Source organism: Gadus chalcogrammus, chromosome 14 (assembly GCF_026213295.1).
Source record: "Gadus chalcogrammus isolate NIFS_2021 chromosome 14, NIFS_Gcha_1.0, whole genome shotgun sequence".
In the NCBI taxonomy this organism is placed as follows: Eukaryota; Metazoa; Chordata; class Actinopteri; order Gadiformes; family Gadidae; genus Gadus; species Gadus chalcogrammus.
Genome location: NC_079425.1, coordinates 28,155,392 through 28,172,195, shown reverse-complemented (window position 1 = coordinate 28,172,195; position 16,804 = coordinate 28,155,392). Strand labels below are relative to the sequence as shown.

General features: G+C 43.5%; 1 protein-coding gene across 1 annotated transcript in view; it reads left to right on the top strand.

Moving 5' to 3' along the window:
* The first annotated feature begins 1,853 nt into the window (after nucleotides 1-1,853).
* Nucleotides 1,854-16,804, top strand: part of dnaja2a (DnaJ heat shock protein family (Hsp40) member A2a) — a 23,019-nt gene continuing 8,068 nt past the window's right edge. The window contains exons 1-6 of the mRNA XM_056607128.1: nucleotides 1,854-2,025; nucleotides 3,311-3,370; nucleotides 14,871-15,100; nucleotides 15,178-15,258; nucleotides 15,408-15,541; nucleotides 15,616-15,812. Coding sequence (XP_056463103.1) covers nucleotides 1,948-2,025; nucleotides 3,311-3,370; nucleotides 14,871-15,100; nucleotides 15,178-15,258; nucleotides 15,408-15,541; nucleotides 15,616-15,812 — 780 coding nt within the window. The 5' untranslated portion in view covers nucleotides 1,854-1,947. The remainder of the gene's footprint in view (nucleotides 2,026-3,310; nucleotides 3,371-14,870; nucleotides 15,101-15,177; nucleotides 15,259-15,407; nucleotides 15,542-15,615; nucleotides 15,813-16,804) is intronic.

Here is a 16,804-nt window from a genome sequence, read left to right as displayed (position 1 = left end):
ATTTAAGCACTGTGACGCGACTCGGGCTCTGACGATACTTGAAAGCGGGAAAGCGGGTCATCTTGCATCGCAACAAGCTGGAAGTAGCGGGAAGAACCCGGCGAAGCGATTTCATTGGCTGACGGATGCCTCTGCAAAGACTACTCCCCCATCAGTCAGCCACGCCTTCCCACCTCCGTTGACTGAAGGAGGTAGTGGGCACGGGGCGTTACGCGCGAGAGGCTGTTTTGCGCGCGCCGAGGTAATTTGCGCGCGCACAGAGATCATTTGCACGCTCGCAGTTAATATCTACGCGTGTGGAATAATATAATACGCCCGAATGCATCTTTTATTACATGAGTGCTTTATGGCACTAATGTGTCGCCATACTAGGACCATTCATACAGGATCAAGCAAGAACGTTACCTTTTTCTGTCCTTGGGAAACGAAAAGACGGACAATCCGTTTCCACTGTTAGAGCAGTTTATCATTGCACATTTACGAGGCATTTCTTTTTTAAACTATCTTTATTTTCGAAAATCAGACAATGACAGATGAAATGATATTGAGCGGGACATTGACTGTATTATTTAAGGTGGTCATACCGTACCTACCATGTTTATAACACATTGAACATTGAACACAAGAAATGGAAAAGATATTCCATTATGCCCATGTACTTTCACCATACATAACTATAGAAAAAATAAAAGAGCCTGCAGGAAAATATAAATGCAGTACGCAAAAAAATAACTTCGACGGAATGTTTCTGATCGTGTTTCAGCTTCAGATGCCGTCAAGAGGGGATCTCTGGTCGTAATCAGTCGCAAGTCCGTCCCTGACCAACCAACTGTAAGAAATCGAAAGGACATAAGTACTCATTCATTCGACTTTTGAACTATAATCTATATTGAACTTGCGGAATCTACAATAAAATTTGCGATATTTCAACGACAAGCAGGTGAAAGAGACATATTTAGCCGTCTAGCCCCATAGACTCCCATTCATTCTGGACTCGCCCGCGATCACACCCAGTGGATGTCTAATGGAACTACAACCAAGATCGGTACAATGGTGCGTATAGGAAGTGCCCAGTAGAACCAAAAAACGAATAAACGAACTGAAATTTTGATTTTCGTTTTTTTGGACAAAACGAAAAAACGAAAAAACTGCTGGTTTTTGGTTTCTGCTTATGTCAATTATTCCCCAAAAACAGAGTAATAAAACGTACCTTGCTCCTCAAGACGCTTGAGAGACGCGGTAAAGCAGAAGAATAGAAGAGAAGAAAATACAATTGTTCGATACCAATTCAAGAAACATAATTATTTGAATATATAATGAATTCATTTATTGCTGGTTAGTAAGCAAATAAAATACACCATAAGAAAAGAAAGTGCCAACTTCACATTTAAGAAAGACTGGCGGCAGTTAATTTCAACATCAACATAAGTTTAGCCTCTTTTTTTTCACATGTGAATTGGAATTGACGCGCGTGAAATGTGCACTGCGGCGCTTCGGCGCCGGTGTGTGGTGTGTTCTATAATATGTCCATGTTCTATAATATGTCCAATACACGCGCATTTGACCCCCGGCCCCCCCACCATTGAATTCAACCCGGCGCCGCTGGATGTTGCCCGGCGCCATTGAGCAGTTTTCATAGGAATGAATGGGCGCAATTTTTTAATCCGCTGTCCTTTCTATACTAGGTCCATGGTACCGCCAGGGGTGCAACCATGGACCTATTTGCCAACCTGTACCGCTTGGGAAAGCGCCGAGCGTCGCACCGCCAACCTGTACCGCTTGGTGAAGCCCCGAGCGACGTACCGCCAACCTGTACCGCTGGGGGCAGCACCGAGCGCCCAGCGCTGTGATACGACGGAAGCCGACAGCCTGGAGAAGAAGAGTTTTTCCACCGGCTCTTTTCTTTCACCTCCGCCTCCCCGCTGAACGTCCATCTCGAGTCAAACGATGGCGAATGTGGTGGATACCAAGCTGTACGACATCCTCGGCGTCACCCCGACGGCCACCGAGAACGAACTGAAGAAGGTAAAGCACCGGGCGTCCAAAAATCAGATGAACTCAACTCATCTGGGTTATGTTTCGGTGGGAACCAGGAAGTGCGTTGCTATGCGTACCTAGCTAGCGTTAGCCGCTAAAGTTAGCCACGACGTGGGCTAGCTGGCCTACTGTTTCAAATCATCATCTCGATAGTGTTGGGGTTTGTCCTTCTATCGCTCAAGAAAACAAGGGCAGCTGAAATGAGTTGATACCTTTTTGTCTTGATATATATATATATATATATATATATAAATTGATGAGCTACACAAGTCACCTTAAGTTAGCTCATTCAGTTAGCTCACGCAGTCGAGGCTCCCGGGTTGAGGCACCACTTAACACGCTGTCTTACATGATGTCACAGACAGCCTGTCCTACATGATGTCACAGACAGCCTCTCCTACATGATGTCACAGACAGCCTGTCCTACATGATGTCACAGACAGCCTGTCCTACATGATGTCACAGACCGCCTGTCTTACATGATGTCACAGACCGCCTGTCTTACATGATGTCACAGACAGCCTGTCCTACATGATGTCACAGACCGCCTGTCTTACATGATGTCACAGACCGCCTGTCTTACATGATGTCACAGACCGCCTGTCTTACATGATGTCACAGACCGCCTGTCTTACATGATGTCACAGACCGCCTGTCTTATATGATGTCACAGACCGCATGTCTTATATGATGTCACAGACCGCCTGTCTTATATGATGTCACAGACCGCCTGTCTTATATGATGTCACAGACCGCCTGTCTTACATGATGTCACAGACGGCCTGTCTTCCAGCATGTCACAGACAGCCTGTCTTATATGATATCACAAACAGCCTGTCTTATATGATATCAGTTACAACCTGTATTGCATAGCTTCACACAACGCCTGAGGTCTTTAATAACCTTAAACAATGTGTTGATTGTGAGGTGGTAAGATTATGGCATGGCTGTAGATGAAGCACTCATTACCAACCAACTCATTATTGCAAAGGTCCGGTTCTAGCCTGATATACATGTTTCTTTAAACTCCACTCATTACCAAGGCCCGGTTCCAACCTGATCTACATTTTGGTTTAAATCTACTCATTACCAGGGTCCAGTTCTACCCTGATGTACATGTTGGTTTAAACTCCACTCATTACCAGGGTCCGGTTATAACCTGACATACATGTTGGCTTAAACTCCACTCATTACCAGGGTCTGGTAAACCTCTGGTTTATCTCCATCCGAATTGCTAACCTTTGGTGCTTCCTTCTTGTTTGGCGTATTCCAGGCTTATCGGAAATTGGCAAAAGAATACCACCCAGACAAGAACCCCAATGCTGGTGATAAGGTAACACTAATGTATATATATATATTATTTATAAGCGTATATAATGTATCTCCCACATTATCTATCTTTTCTTTGTCGCTATGATGTGATTGATGCATGTGCACTCGCCCTTTGTTTAACCCTAGCTGTTGGCATCTAACCTTAGCTGTTGGTATCTAACCCTAGCTGTTGGTTTCTAACCCAAGCTGTTGGTATTTAACCTGTGGATTTATTTAAACTGTAATATAAATTAGTTTTTCAACAAGGTTAGGCATGGATTTTCCTTCACAGGGGATTTTAATGTTAAGACCCAAAAAGGAAATGGTTTTATCAATACTTTAGTGATAGACCTGTATATGTTTTGAGTATTTTCAGAAGGTTTATTTGAAGAAGAGAAAAAATAATAATGAAGATCTGCTGTAATCAGGGCTCTACACAAACTTTTTTTTTCAGGAGCACTCGTGCCCCTAAGTTAAGAAAATGTAGGAACACAGGGAAAAAAATGGGGGCACAATAGGTTTTTGTTTAGAACAGTGGTTTTCAAACTGGGGCGCGCCCCCCCTGGGGGGCGGCAGAGTTCTTCAGGGGGGGCGCGACGTGAGAAAAAAATAAACCCGAAGAAAAACCTGAAAGTCGATGATTCAAATCATCAATCGTACTTCAACTGTAGAAGTAACCTAACTAAATCAATTTTCAACCGTTTATCTTCGTGCAAACCATTTAACAAATCTACACACTTGTATCTTCAATAATATCGAAACAGAATTTCGATATCATTTAAAATTTCTTCAGAACCACTGTTTTAGTTTCATACCGCTTCGTTTTCAGCTGTTTTCATTGAAAACGTCTGCCCATTCTGATACACCTACTTCTAGACATCGTAACTCATTCATTTTCCAACCGTTTACCATCGTTCAAACCATTGAACAAATCTACACACTTGTATCTTCAATACTATCCAAACGGAATTTTGATAGCATTTATACTTTTTTCAGAATCACAGTTTTAGTTTCAAACCGGCATCGTTTTCAGTTGCTTATAATAATTTAGGTCACCATAGCAACGCCGGTAAACAAACCCCGCCGAATAGTCGAATCTCTGGACTAAAAAAGCAGATCTGATTAGACTCTGAAAATTCAGAGTCGGGGACCCTGAATGAATCTGTGTAAACTGGCAGTTTACACAGATTAAGATGTTCAAATGTATTTAAAAAAGGTTAAGATAAAACATGCTTAGATAAAGTTGTTAAATTGTGTTAAATGTGTTTAAAAACGCACAAAGATGTTGTAATGTTTCAGAAAGATGTTTAAAATGTTTAAAAAATATTTTTAATTTTTTTTAAAATTATGATCAGAGATGTTTAAAATGTGTAAAATAATTAAGATAGCTTTCAAAACACAGGTCTTTAGAAAAAAAAAAATTGGGGGGGGGGGGGGGGGGGGGGGCTCAGCTGAATTTTTTTCTCTGAGGGGGGGCTCACTCTCTCACACTTTGAAAACCCCTGGTTTAGAACATTTATTAGCGTGCAGAAATTGCACACGCCAACAGCAACAACTTACTAAAGCAAAATTAAGACAAATAAATAGACAAGATTACATTTAGGCTACACAAAACAGCACCAATTTCGGCTTCCACCGTACCAGGGTTATTGGGCTGGGTGTGATTTATATAGAAATCGGGACAGCGAGAATGCCAAGTGGACTCGATGTGTTTCACCACAGCTTTGCGTTTCAGATTAGGGGTCCCCGTTATAAACGGAGAGGAGCTTGCCATTGCCGATGGGGCTCCCTTACAAAATGTACATTTTGATGCTAAGAACATTTTCATGTTCTTAGCATCATAAACTAGCCGCCCGAAATCCTTCAACCAGTCTGGGGTTGAATTTGTAGACTTTATCGACTACAGTAACAGCATTAACTTTCTCCACGCAGTCTATTCATAATATTGTAATGGCCACGGAAGAGGCAGTGAATGAAGTATTGATTAGACAGCGATTTAGATACCCAATAAACCGTGGAACACACAAGACTGGTAGGTAAACAAAACCCGCTAAACCCTCCCGTAGCGCCTCCCGTGCTACGGCCATCCGGAGGCGCACAGAGCTTTTGGCCGTGAAATTATATATACAATACAATACAATTATATTATATACTATTATATATAGAGCTCGGGGAGTCGCAAACGGCAACAATCACTTTCTCCTCCATTCTGCGGTTCACCCCGGACTGCACTGCAGGGTGGAACGGTTGGCCGGTTGAAAACTGATTGGCTGTTACGTTGCGCACGTCACTCAGTGGCCACGCTGTCGAACGCTGATTGGCTGTCATCACGCCAATGTCGCGGCAAAGTTTAAATATTTCAACTCGAGCAAAAGTGGCGTGCTGCAAATCCTTTATGTCCATGGCAAATCCACCTGAAATCCACGTGAATGCGCTCGCCCGTGCCGGGCAAAAGTGTTGCGCTGCAAATGGAATCGTTGCTTTGCATGGAATCGTTTCACCCCTTCGCGTTTGGTGTGAACGCACAGTATAGTGCGCTGTGGAGAAGTCACTCGCACGTGTGCTCCTGTTTTGTTTTTCTCGTTCGCACGTCGAAATATTCACACGCAAATGCGAGTGAAATGGGCGCACTGTAGAGCCCTGGCTGTAATGATGGTCAGCCGTTTATTATGGTCAGTAAGCTGGGCCACTGATTTACAATAACCCTCATCTCATATTTATTAATATGGTTTCAACCTTTTGCATTGATTGTGTCTCTCCATTACGTGACAGTTGGGGTCGTTGACTTTAAAGGGCTCATGTAATGCCACCAGGTGTGGGTGTGATTAGCTGGTACAAGCCGTTTGGGTAGTAATAGTGACGTCACAAGTTGGCGTGTCCACCTAGATGTACGATGGATCAGTTTACCACCCTACCAAGTGGACTGTAGCAAACGTTGCTCATCTATCCTTCATATATCTGGGTGAAAACGCCCTTTGGGATGCAGTGTTTCCCACAGACCAAGGACCGATGTGTGGTGCGCGGGGGGGGCGGGGGCGGCACGGCGACGCGGCACTGCAGCGCGGCACGGCGGCGTCAGCGCACGATAGGGCTGAACGAATTCAGGAAAAGATTGCATTGAGATTTTTCTGGCAGATATTGCGATTTCGATTTTCTTCACGATTTTCTTCAAATCAAGCTTCAGTGCAGTATTCATTATGTACAAAAATATTTACAAACATGACATCATACCATTAAAACATTACATGCCATTACTCTAATGTAAGAATGAAAACTAAAGTTAAGAATCTATTTTAAATGTATTTATTAAGAAACATAAATGTAAACTAAAGTCCTTGACCAATTGCAGTTGTTACAAATGAACTAAAAGAGCCATCTTTGACTGTCTTAACTTAGAAAAGTACTACTACTTTTTAAGACAGTCAAAGATGGCTCTTTTAGTTAATTTGTGCATTAGAGTATAACAACAAAGGGAGAGACGTCGGAGAACCCAACGCAGTCTATTCATAATATTGTAATGACCACGGAAGAGGCAGTGAATGAAGTATTGAATAGACAGAGATTTATTAGATAGGCCTACCTAATAAACCGTTGGAACACACAAGACCGGAAACATAGCAACTCCGGTAAACAAACCCAGAGAAGCCCAATCCCTATGAGAGCTCCCCGCGCTACGGCCGTCCGGCGGTGCACAGAGCTTTTGGCCGTGATATTATATATACAAATATTATATTACGATACTATTATATAGAGCTCCGGGAGTCGCAAACGGCAACATTCACTTTCTCCTCCATGCTGCAGTTCACCCCGGACTGAACTGCACTGAGTTTGACGGTTGAACGCTGATTGGCTGTTACGTTACACATGTGACTCAGTGGCCACACTGTTGAACGCATGTTAACCATTGCAACGCCGGTAAACAAACCCCTCGAAGAGAGCTCCCAGCCCTACGGCCATCCGGAGGCTCACTCAGCTTTTGGCCATGATATTATATATAAAATTATATTATATTAATTCGCCCGATTCGCGTCTCTACGTTGACACGTGAACGCACAGTAAAACCGAAAAAAACGTGTCTTTGGCGATCCCGAGATCGCGTTGTCTGAAATCGTGATTTCGATCAGAAAACGATAAATCGTTCAGCCCTAGCGCACGAGTTTAGTTTTTACCTGAACTTTTGATTCTGTGACATTCAAGGAATGAATTGCAACAGCCAACTAAAACTGGAGGTTTTTATTTCAAGTACAAATAAACTCAAGACCTACCTGAACCAATATTTAACTATTTTAGGAAAAAAAAAAAAAATAGTAGGGGATGCTCGAATATTCGGCCAACCGAAAATGTTTTGCCGAAAATGGCCCAAAACATAATGTTCGGTTTCGGCCGAAGGAGTAAAACGGCCGAAAATAATACACAGAACATTTTTATTTTTGATAAAAAAAAATAATTAAAAAAAATGTTTCACTCATATTTAAATGTACATTGTTCTTAGATTCTTGCTATAAGGTCTGCTGGAATGTTAGAAAACGTTCAGGATTAAATAAATATTTTGTATCAAATTTGTAATTGATTTTTTTTATTGAAAAGCAAGACAAAAAAGTTTATAAAGGACATTTAATTGTTTGATTTATGCAATGGTGAAAAATTAAAGCAAAATAAATGAAAAACAGCAAAAGCCGTTTCAGTATATTCGGTTTCGGCCAAGAATTTTCATTTGGGTGCATCCCTAACAAATAGTAATAATAAACTACTAGGTACAACAAGGCAACTAACTAAAATAATGAAACTGCATTAGCCTAATGTGCAAAGCTTGCATGCCCCATCAGAACAGACTGTTCAACTTAATTTCAGACTAAGCTAACTACCTCCTCAAGCTGCTCCGTCTTGTCTGGACGAAGCCTTTTTTGGCGGAGAAAAAACTTTTCAATACTCATCTGGATTAAAGCAACAAACATTCAGATCAGAATAAAATAATATTAAGAATAGAATGTAATAAATGTTTTCTATTCTTTTTGATATGGGCACCGTATAGGCCTATCTAAACTATAACCGCATTTCATCTTAATCGCAGTGTTCGCTGCGTTACCAACAACGTTGTCTATGATGACGGGTGCGGGATGTTCAATATCAATAACGTTGAGTTCATAAAGCTAATATTACCTTTTCTGAGTTAACAAAAAATGTGGGCAGGTGTGTTGAACCACAGTATATCATACTAACCTTTGGTAAACTGCAAATGTCGCAGACAGTCTTCTCTGTGCCAAATATATTTTTCCATTGACCTCAAGCATTGCGCGTGGACAGGACGAGCGGGCAAATCAGCCGTCAGTGAGTGTGCATGTATCTTCAGTGTGTATTAGGGGTGTGACGATACACTCGACTCACGAGACGAGACACGATATTGGGTTCACGAGAAGGATACGGGACGAGATTTTAAGAAAACTATGACAAAATATATGACTGGACCAACAGACTTTTATTTAACCGAGTTGCACATACATTTTTTAATGTTTTATTATAACTCTTTACATGCATGAAATTGAAAATAAAACTAACATTTATAAAAGTTAAAGTAAAATAAATTTAATATTTCTCTTTTTTTCAAGTGCAAACAATATTATGTGCAAAACCAAATCAAAGTACCCAAAATGCTGCCAAACAAATGATTTAAAAGTAGCGGGGGCATCTTCGACGGTAGTACGGGTATTTTCAGACGTCATACTGGCTGTCTTTAGCTGTGTTCGAAATCGTTACCTATACGCTCACTCACTATACTCACTATACGCTACGCTGAACATTTCTAAAGTCATTTGCGTCAGTAAATGCGCCGGGTATTTGTGTGATAGGGGTTCCCTATCACGGATGTAGTGCACTATATAGGGTGCTCGCCATTTTGTAGTGATGTTCGAATTCTCAGTGGTTAATTTCATGCACAATATAGTGCACTTAAAATACCCAATGAATAGTGAACGATTTCGAACACGGCTCATGTTTCAAAAAGTGACGTGAGTCAGTGGAGGGGGGGGGGGGGGGGGGCAGGCAGAGACTGTGTGTGTGAGCCGGAGGCAGAGCGGGAGAGACATAAGCAGAGTTACGAAATAGCAGGCGGCAGGCGCGGTTCGAAACTGGTGTTATTTGGAACAAATGTGCTGTGATTTCAACGCAAATGAAATTATATCGATATTGACGATATGGTCTCGTTTCATATCGCGTTTGAAAAAATATCGATATATTTTAAATAACGATATATCGCCCAGCCCTACTATAGCCGTGATAGGGAACGATTTTGAGCACAGCTTATGGCTGCTTCCCCTCCTTCTCCTCCTCTTCTTCTTCTTTTCCTTCTCCTTTAGGTTCTGGCAGGCTAGACGTAGCAAAGGCGCAATACTGCCCCCACAGGCCACAAATAGAAGTTTGGATAGCTCACAAATCTCGCGAGACAGATTTTTAATGCGACGGGTAATATCGTCGAGTTTAACCTCGCGAGATCTCTTGGCACGAGATCTCGTCACACCCCTAGTGTGTATTGGCCAATCTGATTTGTCTTGACACGATAGCGATTCAGCCTACGCATAGCATGCGCGCAAACTCACAGCCAGACACAAGAACTTCTAATTCAAGAGCAGCTTTTCTTTAAAGGTCCCATGACATGAAAATCTCAATTTATGAGGTTTTCTAACATAAATATGAGTTCCCCTAGCCTGCCTATGGTCCCCCAGTGGCTAAAACTTTCGTTTGGTGTAAAACGAGCACTAGCTGTTCTGCTCGCCTTTGAAAAAACTGAGGTGTCATGCCAAATTTTTACCGGTTGCCAAATTTGTACCGGGTGCGTCATCCATACGTAATCCATTCCAAACCTGCCTGGCAGCAGATGATCACGTCGTCCGTTGCCGGGCAGGTTTCAAAAAACATTTGCGCTCATGTTGCCAAAGACGAAATAACATAATACAGAAAACGGATCGCTAGATAACACTTGTTTTTACTTTATATTTGTATTGTATTTAATTGTTTAATCAAATTTAGCTAGTAAACTGAGTGTTTAAAGCAGGTCAAGGACGAAATAGCACAATACAGGTAACGGATCGCTAGATAGAAGGTTCGCGAATGTTCGTGAACCTTTTACGTCATTCGACGCGATCGTCCGTTGCCAGGCAACGGACGACGCGATCATCTGTTGCCAGGCAGGTTTGGAATGGATTACGTATGGATGACGCGCCCGGTACAAATTTCGCCCGGCAGCGGGCAGACGGCAGCAGGCAGCGCGCGGTTCAGTCGACTTCAGGTTGATGTGAAAGTGGAAGAACCAGAGACGTCGCAGAACCCGACAAAGTCGTTTGTGATTCATAATATCGTCTGGAGGCGCACACAGCTTTTGGCCGTGATAATATGTATTAAATGATATAGATTTCTATGTATTATATATTATTTAGATATAGAGCTCCAGGACTGTAACGCAAGTGTTGTACACTTCCTTATTATTTGGATAACCGTTCTGCTTTTGGTGTTATATGGCCCATAGCACGTCCAGGGCTCCAGAGTGCGCCTAATTTGGGCGCACATGCGCCTAGAATTCGGGGTAGTGCGACCAAATATTTTATTTGGGCGCACCGGTGAGACTGAAAATTTATCTGGTATAATTATTATTTTATTTTTTTACAGAGCAGTCTATTCATAATATTGTAATAACCACGGAAGAGGCAGTGAATTAATTATTGATTAGACAGCGATTTATTAGATACCTAATAAACCGTTGGAACACGCAAGACCGGTAACAATAGCAACGCCGGTAAACAAACCCGCGAAGCCCAATCCAGGGGCTTGTACTACGAAGCTCGATTAGAGGGTTAGCGAGGTATGTTGAGCTGAAAGCCTGGGTTAGCTGTACCATGAAAGTCGATCTCTTTAAGCGTCGCTGTATCACCATTGGTGACTTACGCTCGCAACCAAACCTGGTCGGGAGCAGCTTTTCAGCGAGTCTACCCGGAGATCGGCTACTTATATCGGCGTGCGCAGCTTCCTAGCCTCTCCTCCGATAATGGCTTCACCATTTGTGGGTGTTCTCATGGACCTCGGCGCACTTATCGTACAGGCGTCTCTCCGGAGACAGAGGGTTTTTCGGGACAGAACCGATCCCTTAGCATTGTCTGACGATATTCTTTATGAGAGATACAGATTCGGCATTTATTTAAGGCATTTATTTAATGGTCAAAATATTAGTAAATATCGACGGTGCAACCGGTGCAGTTGCCCGGTTGCCCCCCCCCCCCCGTCAACAACTCAGCGCAAGGCAGGCACGGTCCAACGCCCCCCCCCCCCCCCCCGTCAACAACTCAGCGCAAGGCAGGCACGGTTCAACGCCCCCCCCCCCCCCGTCAACAACTCAAAACTTGGGTGCACCATAAATGCGTGCTGGTGCACCCAAATTAAAACTTTAGGCGCACCAGTGCACCCAAGGAAAAAGTTAGTCTGGAGCCCTGACGTCGGACTCTCGTCTCTGGTATTTCTACAACGAGACTCGTATTGGGGGTTATCTCAGCCATGGTTGAGAAGGAATTGGGGAAAGGAACTTTGGCTTTGACTCGCTGAAGTACATGAACTGCGACTTGCCGCCGATTGCCGCGAGGCACCATCGCCCGGCAGCCGGAAGCAGGCAGCGCGCGGTTCAGTCGACTTCAGGTTGATGTGAAAGTGGAAGAACCAGAGACGTCGCAGAACCCGACAAAGTCGTTTGTGATTAATAATATCATCTGGAGGCGCACACAGCTTTTGGCCGGGATAATGTGTATTAAATGATACAGATTTCTATGTATTATATGATATTATTTAGATATAGAGCTCCAGGACTGTAACGCAAGTGTTGTACACTTCCTCGTCGGACTCTCGTCTCTGGTATTTCTACAACGAGACTCGTATTGGGGGTTATCTCAGCCAAGGTTGAGAATTGGGGGGAAGGAACTTTGGCTTAGACTCCCTCAAACACATGAACCACGACATGGAGGAGAAAGGGATTGTTGGCGGCGAATGTCTCCCGCTTGAGCCACCCCCACCCTCCTCCTTGACCCGCCTCGCTCTGCATTATAGCTACAGACACCAAAACAGCGCATTTGGGGGAAGCTCAATGTGCGACTGGCTCGGAGTGGCTGTAACTCTGCACCACGGCTGAATTTCGGGAACGTCTTTGAATACTGCGTTAGTTGCCCACTAATACCTATATTAAAGAATACATAACATAGCATGTCATGGGACCTTTAATGACATAGAAAAGAAAGATTAGAACGAAAATAAAACTGAAACCTATTTTTTGCATGCTTGCATATTGTGTTATAATGCAAGCTGCATTGGTTATTGCATTGTTCATAGAAAGTCATATTTGTGACAAAAGCTTTCTCTCTTATAAAATATTAGATAAGTTAATTCATCTGTTGATGTCTTTAATGATCATCACAAAAGTAGGAAGTGATTAGCAAATTAGCAAAATCACGCATGGAATTTTCTTTGTTGCATCAAGATGCATCAATAATCGCTTCAGAATCGAACCGTTGGCCTCATCGGAATCTAATCGTGAGGTGCCAAGAGATTCCCACCCCTAGCACGTTGGTTGGGTCCGCACGAGAGAGTATCTCAAAGGAATTGTAGCCCAAACAGTCGCATGGTTGATCCATAGATCTGGTAGGTCAGATGGTTTTCTACGTCAGCTGAACTACGATGCTGCCAACCAACTCTGCTTTCCGATATTTGGTTATTTCCAATAGCCTAGGCCAGAGTCCTGCATGGGTCCATTTTTTGAGATCCGCACCCGCAATGTCCAGCACCAGATCCGCCACCCAAGACATTTTTTTTATATATATACCTTCTTTTCTCTTTTCTAGTCAAGCTATAAACAAAAAAAAGTGCCAAGTTTTGGATTGGTTGGTTTCACATGTAGCGATTAAAACATTTCTGCAATACTTGGACACAAGATTTAAAACGGTATTTTTTTTCTACATTAAAATCAAAATAAAAAAGATCACCTCACTCTCACCCATGATAATATCAAAATGAAATCCGCACCCTCCCGGACCCGTTGACATTTGGCCCGTTACCCGACCCGTGCTCGCGATAAATCACACACAAGCTGAATTCATTCAAATTAATGTGCTTTATTTTTATCTTGCACTATTGGAGTACGTATACCCTCTTGCGCTCCGCCTCCACAGGGGAGACATTGATTCACATTGACCGGCAGTGGCTCTGTTTATAGGTCGGAATGTAGAGGCCAACGATCCTTGACAGGTTGGGTACTTTATTCTTTCTTACACACAACCGGACTCGTTCATGACTTCACTAAACTGACACGCACACTACCTTCTCCGCTCTCCTCGCTCGTCCACTCACTTGCTGACGACAAACCAACACACTTGCACATGCACACAGAGCCAGTGATATGCATACGAGATAGGCCTACTTTCTCGTGAGCACCAGATACTTTCTCGTGCTCACGAGAAACGTTAAAAATATATATTTTAAACCACGTCCCTGTTATGGTTTCCGCACTTTTCTGTTGTGACAATAATACAATCAAATAAAGTTTATTTTTTAAAATGCATTACCTTATTATTATAGTAGGACTCATAAATACATACTGTTAGGGAAATCTGTTTATGTTTTAATACGCGTTTCTGGAATTTATTTTTTAAATATATCGGCAGACATCGGATTTTTAATCAACATATATTTGTATCGGCCGTAAAAATCCTTTATCGGTTGGGCTCTAGTTGCACTGGTATTTACTGATCAAGAAAGGTCCTGTTATCCAGTAACCGCCTGCAACTTTAGTGTGGTGACGAGGAGAAAATTATTGAAACGTTGACATCAAATTGACAATTCCGCCTTTGCTAAGCCCCGCCCCCTGTGGTTACGGTTGCTATGCCTGTGAAGCACCCGGCCTGTCAGTATTGCGTTTTAATTTATGTCTTTGAGATATTCCAGCGAGATACACGCATTTCCAGGATAATAGTTCTGAATTTCAGAATTATTGTGCATGAAGGGCATTAAGATGGTCAGGTACCAGATTCCATTCTCTCTGGACATGTTTCCTGTTTCTAGAATTGGTCATAGCTCAAAGGTCGTTCTAGGAAGCGCCTTAGCCAAGGGTCAATTGGGTCGAAAACTGTGCCTTTTGAGTTGAGCTTTTATTTTATTTACACTAGGGCGGAAGAACCGGCTAGGTCCAGTCCGGAACCCATCTGGTCTCCTGATAAACTAACCCTATAAAACAGTAGTTAAACTAACCCTTTAACACAATAGTTAAACTAACCCGTTAACACAGTAGTTAACTAACCCTATAAATCGGTAGTTAAACTAGGCCTATAAATCTGTAGTTAAACTAAGCCTTTAACACAGTAGTTAAACTAACCCTTAACACAGTAGTTAAACTAACCCTTTAACACAGTAGTTAAACTAAGCCCCTTCATGCATAGTAGTCTGGGTTGGTTGTTTCTGTATTCAGAATGAGTTGTACTAAATCCCCTGGTTTCTTCCAGTTCAAAGAGATCAGCTTCGCCTACGAGGTGCTCACCAACCCTGAGAAAAAGGAGCTGTACGACCGCTACGGCGAGCAAGGCCTGCGGGAGGGTGGTGGGGGCGGGGCCGGCATGGACGACATCTTCTCCCACATCTTCGGCGGTGGCCTCTTCGGCTTCATGGGGGGTCAGGGGGGTCGCTCCCGCAACGGGGGCCGGAGGAGAGGGGAGGACATGGTGCACCCCCTCAAGTAAGTCCCGGGACATCTCTCGGCAACGCTGGTTTACCAGTACTAGTAATAGTCAACATGCTGCTCTCTTTTCACAGGGTCACCCTGGAAGACCTTTACAATGGGAAAACTACTAAACTACAACTTAGCAAGAACGTCCTCTGCAGCACTTGTAACGGGTGAGTCTTGAGGGAGCTCGGTTTCCTCTTCCTGCCAGCGGCAGCTTCCTGTGGCGGTCTGTGTATCCAGCAGTAAACTGAGGTGGGGTCACAGCACGCTCGCTACCTGGACCTTCTCCTCACATGTTGTGACGTTTATGCCGATGCAGGCAAGGAGGCAAGACGGGGGCGGTGCAGAAGTGTGGGACCTGCCGGGGCCGAGGGATGAGGATCATGATCAGACAGCTGGCCCCCGGGATGGTCCAACAGATGCAGTCTGTGTGCACAGACTGCAACGGGGAAGGTGGGCGCGCTGACCGACACACTGAGTTCTCGGGCTCAGGAGCAGAGCCTCACCGTTTGCCCTCATGTTCCTAGGAGAGGTGATCAGCGAGAAAGACCGCTGTAAAAAGTGTGAGGGCAAGAAGGTGGTGAAGGAGGTGAAGATCCTGGAGGTGCACGTGGATAAGGGCATGAAGCACGGCCAGAAGATCACCTTCGGAGGGGAGGCAGACCAGGCCCCGGGCGTGGAGCCAGGAGACATCGTCCTGGTCCTACAGGAGAAGGAGCATGAGGTCAGTGGAGCACATCTTATAGAACTGACCCAGCATGTTTCATATGGTCTTCAACATGGTTATCCATGTTACCACCAACTGGATCAACTGTCTTTTAGAGAAAATAGAGTAGAATCCTATGTCTCCGTCTGGAACGGCCCCCTCTGCCTGGACCGCCTGGGTGTGTAGTCATCGTGATGACGATGGGCCATTAGTAACCTCTGACGTCACAGTGAAGGGACTCAGGCGGCGAGGGGTGTGTGGAGCTCTCCATGTGTGTGTGTGTGTTTGTGTGTCACGGTTTGTGTAGCCTTTCATATACAACGCTCAATCACAACTATGATACGAAGAAGGTATCAAATAGTTACCGTGGCTGCTAACCATGGGGATACCACACCCCCCTCTATGTTTAGCTCCTCCCCTGTAGCGGGGGTGTTGTGACGTGGACGTAACGACGCGTTCCCTACGCTGAGCTAGTGCTGGGCGATATTGCAAAAATTATTATCACGATTATTGTTTCGATATCGATATTAATCACGATATATAATTTGATACTGCTGAAGCCAGAAGAAAGTGTTCATTAGTTAAACCATACACTTGTTTATTACCATATTTGTGATAAGGGTACATTTAATCACATTTAAATTAGTGCTGTCAAGCGATTAAAAAAAATTATCAAATTAATTACAGGCTCTGCGTTTAATTAATGCAGAGCCTGAATTAATCGCATACTTACATTTTTCCGAGAAAGTATGTAGAAATTATTGAATTCAATTAAATTATGGCAGATTAATGATTCAATGAATAATAGACTTTAAAGTTCAATTAAAACATGTCTTTCATTAACATACGGTTTATTTTAAGATCAAATTAATAACATTTCCATCTCACTCAAGATCCAATGCATCTCAGTCGAGTGTGGCTTGACGAGGCTGCCTGCTAGCGCCAGCTTCAGGGGCTGTGGCAGTTAGTACCTGCGAGCTTGCTACCAAATGTTTTGCGTTGAGGTGATA